We start from the raw sequence: 9,923 nt of genomic DNA, 5'->3' as shown, positions 1-9,923 counted from the left end.
ACTGCTCAATAATCCATCCATCGTCAACCGCTTATCCTGCGTACAGGGTGGCGGGGGGCCGGAGCCAATCCCAGCTGACATCGGGCGCAAGGCGGGGTACACCCTGGACAGGTCGCCAGTCCATCACAGGGTCACACATAGACAAACAACCACTCACGCTCACACCTGAGGACAATTTAGGGTCACCAATTAACCTAGCCGGCATGTCTTTGGATGGACCCACGCAGACACGGGGAGAACATCCACACAGAAAGGCCGGGGCAACCGGGGGTTTGAACCCGATTATTTCTGACACAAATTTTTTGGCAATTCTTTCTGAAAAATCAACAGTCTGCAGTGTTTTCACGTGACCTTTTAGTATCGCCTCAGCTCGCTTGGAACCTCTACAGAGGTGACACCAAAAAAAACCTACTAGGTACCAAATTTGCCAAATGGAAATCCAACAAAAACGAGTAGAGTCAAGGCGCGTTGAGAGGATACCATCCGGTGGAAAGGGACATACGCTGTAAACACCTCACACTTCAGGATCATTTGGGCTGCGATTGTCAGGTGGGAGAATCCGACCCAAAACCAACCCAATTATCCTCTAATGTGTGGCCAGCATTATTCTTCAGATGACAGTTTTCATCTATTAAACTGAAGATTAAAAACTGTTTACATGTCAACTGATATTTCAATGAAAACTAAACCAACTTTGTGACATCTGTGCAAACTCCACTCTCTGATTTGTTTAAAGGCCCTGAAAGAACCTACAAAGTGGACCATGAGTTAAGATTATTGTGTCTAATGACTCTTCTCAATGTCAAGAATTGGCTTTACAGCATTTTATAATGAACAAAACTTTAAATTATAAAAATCTTTTCTTCTTTTGTGTGCGTGTGTGAGAGAGAGACACCTTAGAGGCAGCCCAGTCCATCCAGCCTTTAGCACAGGGGTCGACGTTGATCAGAACTAAACCCTCCACCAGACTGGGCTCATTCAGCTGAAACACAACAACAAAGGCGGAAGTTGGGGTAACAGTCTCTTTGTATTTTAAGTAAACGTCACAATGAGCTGCTGAAAGACGGGGCTGGGGTTTCCCAGCTACACTTTAACTGATTTGTTTGTTGAGTGGTTAAACTCACAGCCAGTTTGGCGAGGATGTAGGCTCCAGCTCCAACGCCGATGCCAATCACACTCTTCACCCTGATGATGACGACAACACACACACACACACACACACACAGGTCAGGGTGAACTAAAGGGTCTGTGTGGAAACTTCTACCCATCATGAAATCGCAAAGGAAGAAGACTTACTGAAGCTGTGTCAGGACAGACGGCAGCATCTCGGCCAGCTCATCCATGGTGGGGTACTGGTACCTACACACACACACACACACACACAGTGAGCATGTATAAAGGACAGCACTGCCATTGACTTATTATTATTATTGTCTCCAGACACACACATAGAAAGTACTGGATAGCTCCTGTAAACATGGGTTTGAATATTTTAAAGACGAGAGACTGAAAACACACAGTTCATCATCACATCTTCAGATGGATTCTAATCAATCTGAACCTGGGGATTTATTTCCCCGGCATTTTTTTGTAAACAAAACAAAACAAAAAAAAGAAAAATAAATCTTATCACGGCCAATCATTTAATTTTGGCTGAATGAAAATGTCCAAACGAACAACAAGGGAGGGGGCAGGATTTTTTTTTTTCGGTTGGATACGTTCAAATTCTTTCTTGGTTTCTCCAAAGTTTCCTCCCCCCGGCTTTAATATTCAGTTATGTAAATATTTTGTGTACAAACCTGACAAACACACACCCAACAGACATTTCAACTGGCTGTAGAAAACCTGATCCAAAGTGGTTCTTTAGCAGATTTGGCTGTCTGGTCAAAAAAAGGTCCGTCTCACGATGTTACACTGATGGACGCACAGTACTGAAAAGATTTTGTTTTTTTTGTATTTAAAGACTTAATTTTACACACGAGTGTCCTCACTGGGGTTTTTATTTTCCTTGCACTTATGTTGTTGCAGGGTTCTTGCACCATTTCAAATTAAATGCTTTTGAAGACTTTTTAAAGACCCCAAAAGTGTTGAAACAATTTCTTTAATAGAAAAACAGATGCGTGTCTTTAACTGTACAAAAGATACTAACATGACTCATTGACCTAACCTGCTGCTCTGTGTTTGATGGTCTCTGCTGTTAGCCTTCTGTGTTGTGTTCTTTGCCCCCTTCCATTTTATAGCAAATTTAACACAATAAAAAAAAAATTAAGACAGAGAGAGATGCTCAAAAGTGCTCATTTAATGAACGAGGCAATGCCTATGTTTGGCAACATAGGCATGTTTTGTGAACTGATCGTTTCAGTTTGTGAACGTGAACTAACGCAATAACTGAAAGGAATACGCATTATAAAGAAAGGTAGCAAGTAACCGATGCCGGTTTAATTTTCACTTTCCGGCCAAGCTATTACCTCGGCGCATCGCTGAGATGCCTTCTCTCAAGCATGTTGTTTTCATCCTCCACAGTAACGTTTTCCTCACGCACCAGGCGTTTTTTTTTGTTTTTTTTTTAAATACCGCTGTTCGAGGGAGAAAATCTGGCCTGTAATATTTTGTCTCCTCGTTATACTGACAAAAAGAAAGAGATTTCATTAACGTTTTTATTTTATGAATTACATTGTAGCCTTGTCATTTTTCATCAACAATATTGAATGTTAATAGAGTCACAGTCCAAGGACATCGTCGCCGTCTCGTCTTCGTCTCGTCTTCGTCTCATTTTCGTCAGGGAAAAAAAAGGTTGTTGACGAATATATTTCGTTTAGTTTCGTCTGATGAAAGTAACACTACGTGAACGTAACCTTATATTACTTGGTGCAATCTCGCATTGTCTAACAGTTAGTTAATCCAACAGATACACTAAATAGACGTTCTACAGCAGTCTTAAACACACCATCGGCAAATTTCGTACCTACAGCAAATTTAGGGTAAAATTAAGACAAGTTAAGACCTTAATTTCCCTTTTTTATTTTAAGACCTTTAAAGAGTTTTTAAAGGAGCCGCGTGGGACCCTGTGTTGGTCAAAAGGGACTTAGCTTCATTGTTCTGCTGCAGATGCACAACAGGTGGGGAAAACACTGCTGTTACCCAGTGGAAAATGGTTGGGGACTTGAGTTCATGAGTTTATACCCAACAAAGCAGTTGACAGCGTTGTGTTCAGAGTGTGTGTGTGTGTTTTTGTTACCCGGTGGGGAATACAGGAGCGTTCTCCTGCTGTCCTGGAGCATCAACATGCAGAACTGAGAAGTGCTGCGTCACTTCCTGCATGTCCTCGTAGTTAAACAGGCTGTTAAAACAAGACTTATCTACACACACACACACACACACTTTGTTAAGTCCTTGATTTTGTTTTTTGTCCGTACTGCAACACGTGTGCTGTGTGATGACTGAATGTGTGTTCATATTTACTCACGGTTGAGTCCGACGTCGTGGTAGGTGAGGATTGTGGGTCGGTTGCCCCTAGCAACTCCCCTCATGGTAACATGCAGCACACCGTGGGCCGTCTCCACATCATGCTCCTGAACAACACAGCCCGACAACAAAATAAACATCATCCTGTTGGCGTCAACCACAAACATAACGACTCATTAAACCTATTTAATTCTGCAAAGCAGATCACACAGCGGCATCATCCCGATATCACAGAGAGTCAGCGGCTCAGGATTTAGTGTCAGCTCAGGTTGAAGCCGCTCACAGAAACACTGATCAATCACCTTCAGGCTCGTCTATTGACAACCAACAAGCCGATGAAATGTGCACGAGGGGAACGGCACATCCGCTGTGCACACGAACGCACCACATGATAGATTTGGGACACAGTTCCGCTTGAATGACTTCATGTAAAACAGCAGTGTGGTCACCTTCAGGCACCAATCAGAGGCTGCGTAGTAAAACGTACATATTTAGCTTGTTACAGATAGAAACAGGAAGAGACTGATGACTGGCTTCAAGTGGGCTGAGGTGATGATTAGTAATCTCCTTAATGAAAAGACCATGGAAACGCCTGACACACGCTATTAACAGATCTTAAGGCTCCCCACATGCCGGCGCTTACACACTTGTTACTGCACAGCATGTTAATTTTTAATTAGTTGCATGAGTTTTAAAATGCAGAACGTGAGTGATGAGCTAATATTCCCCAAACCAGGACTTAATATCGTGTGGATCATTGTAGGAGGCTCCCAGACGAGCTTAGGAAAGCTGGAAACGCTGACGCATTCAAACACATTTTTATCCCCGTTTCTCTGTGAAATGTTACTGGTTGTCTGCTAAAATATTAAGAAAGCAGGGTAAGAAATGCATACCTCACTCTGTTCATGTTTGCCTTTTCCATCTCTTTTTTAAAATGTCTTCAAACTGGCTTAGTCTGCCTTGTGGGGGGTCAGGAATTTTAAACTAATACACGTCTTTTTCTCAAAATCAGTGAATGTTTGTCACGTTCCGCTAGCTGTATATTCTGTGTGCACTTTATTATTTTAATACCACCTTCATTTTACCATATGTTAATTAAGAACAGATACTTCTATACGATTACGGCCTGGCAGGAACAGGTACTGGGATTAAATAAAATAACATAACAAACAGACAGAAGGCAGGACAACAACCAGGCGCAAAGACATCAAATGAAAGAATAATAATATGTAGACAACAAGGAACATGATAACAGACTGAGACATCTATAGATAATCTGCAGAGAGTAGAGAAAACAACAAAATAAAATCTTCTAAATCTGGTGTTTGTACACAGCCCTCTGTAAATGGTAGGGGTGTGCTTCTTCATTGGTCTCACGATTCGATTATCAGGTGAACGATTCGATTCTATTTGATTCCTCGATGCATCACCTCAAGGGTGGGAATTTTTAGGCACCTCGTTACGATGATGAGACTGTAAAACGGGGTAAAGATGTATTTTTCTCACTGTGTGACTACTTGGTACTTTTAAAGCAAAAGTATTTAACAACAATCCAAAGAAGTAGGTAGTGATGAAATGCAGATATTTAATCTTACTTCAAATAAATGTAGCTCACATTGCATAGCATTATTACAGCATTATTACTGACCTCTGCTGCAGCTATTTTTATTTCCAAAACTGCTGTTATTAGTATAGAGTCAGATGGGGGTTGAACAACGCACTTTACAACGCTGCAGCCAAATCACGTTCACTCCACCTTAATATATCTGTTCCTTTTTTGTCTGGTCTAGTGTAGTTACATGTTTGTGTCTTGTCATGTTTATGTTATTGTAATCTTGTATTTCTTTACGGCATTTGGTTCATTGTGTTCTCGATATGTGGATGAATGACAACAAACTTGAACTAGCAGCCAAAGAACGTCCTGCTCAGCTTCCAGACCGCCGTCTGAAGAGGAGATGTTAGCTAACGTTAGCGCTAACTGCCTAAACTTATCCAGCAAAACGACAGGCAGACTTTCATTAACGGACACGCTGTGACCCAACGTCACACTGTACATTTACTACCAGACTGAAACGTAGGGCTCATCTTTTCTTCTGCTCCGCTCTCTTTCCTATGTCCTATGAAAAAAATTAACCTCTAGTTAATTGATTATTGACATTTGTGAATCGATTCATAATCGTCCAAGTCTAAAAATCAATTATTTTCCACACGCCTGGTAAATGGGAAACAAGCTACGCCGTCCCAGGTACCTGATGACGTCTAGTTCACCAAGACATGCTGTTGTTGTGATGTTAGCTATAGCAGCAGGAGAGCTGCGAGTATCGCTGTCTGGAGCTGCTCTGCGTCCTCTCTGCACGTTAGCTTCACCGCAGCAACTGTTACCACAACTTAGCTAACATTACATGGCGTGTTGTTGCTCGCTCTGTATCATGGTAATTTCTCCAGAAGTACACACTCCACCTTTAAGTGAAGTTATCTATTTTTCTTTTTTAAAGAATTACTTTTGCCTTTCTAGTTATTAAATTGTGATGCTGATTTTCTCATTGTGTCCTTTATGTCTTTGCTAAAGAATTAAATGAATGTACTTTAATGAAAAGGGTTATAAATAACATCTGACCGATTGTTGCTACGCAGCTGAAACAGAATACATACAGGTGAGTAAATAAAAACAGCTGACTGTCAGCTAACAGGCCACTTGCTTGTAAAGCATGACTCAGGAGAGCTAACGCACGGCTAACTGGCTAACTCCACCACCCCACCTCCTAAAGTACAGGAGATCTGGTGCAAATCCAGACAGAGTCAGACACCCTGACAGGAGGAGGAGGACAAGACAGAGTTTCAGCGGAAGAGAAGGATTAATCAACAGAGGGGAGGAAAGAGAATAGTTTCAGTAGAAACAGAAGTGACAGCTGAAGGTCAGCTGTGCTGTTCTCCCTTTAGCCTTCTGCTAAGTGAAGGTAGAAAGAGATAGCGGAGGGCGGGGGGGGGGGGGGGGTGATAAGATCAAGAGGAATAATCTCTGTAGCAGGTTGTTGCCCGTCTACCTTCCTTCACTGGTTTAATCAAGCCTTCTCTCCTCCTCTGCTCTCCTCCTCCTGTTCTTTATCTTCTCCTCCTCAGCTCCTTCCACCCCACAGGGAAATCAAATTTCATCACCAATTACAAAAAAAATAAAAAATACACGACTAGCTAATTACAGCTGAGTCACTTCAGACGAGCCTGCTGCTTTTTAATTAAATTTTTTTTCTCCCTCGCTGCTCAGACTGCTTGATACAGAGACAGCGTGGTGATTGACTGTACTGCAATTATCCTCCATGCGTGGAGTAAAAGTGGATTTTACATTTAAACAGCTCAATTTAACAAAATATAAAGCTGAAATGTTTTCAATTTAGAAAATAAAGAAAAGGCTACTCTTATAAAATGGACAAAAAACACTAACCATCCAAAACAATATGTGTTTTTTTATTTCTTTTTAAGGCTGTGTGAACATTTTCTTCATCATCAATAAATGTCAAATCATTATTTCTTTCAAGTTGATTTCTTTCAAGGCTGATTTTTGCACCTGAGGGAAACCGAAGAAACCAGATGGTTAATTGTGGTTTAAAATTTGTCTTTATGGCCAGAACAAACACTGGATCACTTCACAAATCTCTTTTCACTCCCTTTTCCTCAACAAAAAAAATATTTTAATAGAAAAATTAAGTGCCAATTCATTCAAAATCAAACATTTATTGAACATTTGTTATATTGTTATTGAGGGAAATTATATCTTCATAAATTATTATTGTTGTTTTATTGGCCAGCTCTAGTAGAAGAGTGCTGATGTCTGACAGCTGCTCCTGAATGAACTGCTGTTTTTCACTCGACTGTCAGAAAGAGACGGCTGATATGGCTTTAAGGAGAAGGCCGAGAGGCAGAGCCGTGACTCTGCGTGCTCTCTAATTTAAATAACTCTCTGATCGGACGCATTGATGCAAACTGACCTGCTGTATTGACGTCAGCTCGATGAGTCCTGCTGATCGATAACTGTGCGTGCAGCTCGTGGAAGCCTGATGTCTGACTGCTTTGCTCACTGAGTTTTCCTCACACATCTCCTCCTAAATATGACTGATTGAGCTGTTTGTCTCTACTTTTCCTCACTTAAAAAAATATATATATAGTTCTCAAAAGCCTTTGCAACATACTGCTCTGATTATTTACCATGACGCAAGCATGCAACGTGACAATCGATCAGTCTTCATCACGTCAACTACATCAGATTCAAACGCGTCTCGTGGTCAGTTTAACTACTTGCTAACAGTGTGTGGTTAATGCTATCAGACCTTTGATATTAACTGAAGTTGCTTCCTTTATTGTGAACCAACTCCTCCGCAGTGGAACCAGCAGCAACACTATTCTAGTTCTCGGAATTTTTTTGTTGTTGTTCTAAGTAGATATTTATTATATATTTAATACATCACACGGCTGTTGATATCATGATAAAAAGGTATCAAGAACCGTGGACTCGTTAAGACCCGTGCATTTGGATTCCTAACTTCCTGCATATTTCAGCTCCTGACTGAACTGCAGTGAGCATTTTTCAGTCCATCAAAGTGTCTCTGATCTGCCAGGAGCTGCTACGCCGACCTAACGTCACCTCATTTGTTACGTCAACAAAGCCTGAAGAAGAGAGTCCTTCTGTTTCCGGTCCTGGACTGTGGCGGGCCGCAGCAAACGCTCCAAAGTTTGGCTCAGCTTCACTAAAAAAGCTGCAGTAAGGAGGTTTGGTGCGAGGGAGGAAGCAGCTCCAACGTGACGAAGCGTTTCCTTCAACACGGCGTCTATCTGAAGGAACGCTTCACCGTGTTCAACGTGTCGCGCTCTCCCAGATCCAGCTAACGCTAACAGCAGCAACGTCTCAGGTACTAAACACAGGTGAGCTGACGTTCACCTTCTATACTGAAGGGAAACCGACGATGGCTCCAGATGATTCAACCATAGATTTTTCTTAGAGACAAACTCACCTGACAGTCAAAGTCCTGGAGATTTCTCCCATTCTGAAGAGACAGAGAGAAATAGTTTTGTCATTATTGATATTGAAAATTAAAAGTATCCAAGCATATGAATCTGATTGTAGGTCATTTATTGAACATTCGTGTGTTATTTATTGGATATATTGAGAAACAGCTGTTGTGCTCTGGAAAGTTATTTTTATACCAGCTCTTTAGGCTGCAGGCATCTGTTAGACGTGTCTCTTGCTTTAAATATTCTGACAGCACGTTGTTGTCCTGGACATCCAACTTTCTGAGCATGTGAGCCATGACCCCAAGCTAAGCCCCACCCCCTCACCTGTCCTGTCAGGAGTGGTTTGATCTCAGTCAGCTGGACGTCGTGAAGCTCCTCCATCATAGGGCCGCTTTACTGCCAATCAACCTGATAAAACACACAAACAAGGAGGCAGACAGATACAGCGTCAGTCAGGTACCAGCTGTTAAACTGTCACATGCGAGTACCTGTCTACCTGCCTGGCATTCTGCTAAAGAGATGATACACAGTTTGCACGTTTTCTTTTCCAATTTATGAGACTGATGACTGATCATTTGTAGCAAGTTCTGATGTGGTTTATGATAAATGAAACCCAGCAGAGCAGGGTCAGGGTCTTTATTCTGTCACTTTCTCACTTTACAAAGATAAGTGTTACAGTATCAGAGTCTGACCTGAAGAGAGGCTGTGAGGTCTTAACTGTACGTGATACGAGCTCAACATACAATATAATTTAGCAAATTGTGTTAACTTGCCTCGAGGATACACATGAGACAATGTCCTGTTTTCAAAATCAAGTGTTAACACAACTTCTATACAGTGTGGAAATAAGATTTAATTGGTTTATAATAACAGAAAGTATAAAACGTGTACATTAAATGTAAAAAAAAACAAGAACACTAACATTTTGGTTAATTACTATATTCTTTGATTTTGCATTGCTGGTAAACCATTAAATAAATGTACTGACTTTTTTGCTGGGTTATCACTATTTATATCTACACAATGTGTTTATCATCAATATGTTTGCTAAAGCACAATCTAGCCTCGTAATGTTGCTCTCATAGTGCACCACATTAATGCATTCAACTTTAAAATGTACATTTTATTCCGTACGGGCATGTCCCTGAACGCCCCCGAAAAGGTCCAAGGTCCACCCACAATAGTCTCACAAAATCCTGTGGGAAACACCGTTACTGTTTGATCATACACCTGAGGATACGCCTACGGAAATCCCTGACTTTGTGCGCCTAGAAGAACTGACGCTGTTTTGAAGGCAAAGGGTGGTCACAGCAAATATCGATACGATTTAGATTGTTCTTCTGTTCACTCTCTTGGCATTTTGTTAATTGATAAATATAAATCTATTTTGGAACAGCAATTTTCCACACCTTTCTAAAACCTTTGCATAGGACCCCGTTTCCCACCGGACAACT

General features: G+C 41.3%; 2 protein-coding genes across 3 annotated transcripts in view; one reads left to right on the top strand and one right to left on the bottom strand.

Annotated features, from left to right (window-relative positions):
- Positions 1-8,910, bottom strand: part of LOC123974652 (protein NDRG3-like) — a 165,252-nt gene extending 156,342 nt beyond the window's left edge. For both annotated transcript variants that reach the window (XM_046055488.1, XM_046055489.1), the window contains exons 1-7: positions 8,794-8,910; positions 8,469-8,501; positions 3,467-3,572; positions 3,239-3,359; positions 1,297-1,359; positions 1,125-1,185; positions 896-982 (exon numbers count right to left, since the gene is read on the bottom strand). In XM_046055488.1, coding sequence (XP_045911444.1) covers positions 896-982; positions 1,125-1,185; positions 1,297-1,359; positions 3,239-3,359; positions 3,467-3,572; positions 8,469-8,501; positions 8,794-8,853 — 531 coding nt within the window. In that variant the 5' untranslated portion in view covers positions 8,854-8,910. The remainder of the gene's footprint in view (positions 1-895; positions 983-1,124; positions 1,186-1,296; positions 1,360-3,238; positions 3,360-3,466; positions 3,573-8,468; positions 8,502-8,793) is intronic.
- LOC123974651 (peptidase inhibitor 16-like) overlaps positions 1-9,923 on the top strand; it is a 49,516-nt gene that overhangs the window by 22,654 nt on the left and 16,939 nt on the right. The window lies entirely within an intron of this gene.

This window comes from Micropterus dolomieu, linkage group LG08 (genome assembly GCF_021292245.1).
Source record: "Micropterus dolomieu isolate WLL.071019.BEF.003 ecotype Adirondacks linkage group LG08, ASM2129224v1, whole genome shotgun sequence".
NCBI lineage: Eukaryota > Metazoa > Chordata > Actinopteri > Centrarchiformes > Centrarchidae > Micropterus > Micropterus dolomieu.
This window is presented reverse-complemented; position numbering and strand designations above follow the sequence as displayed.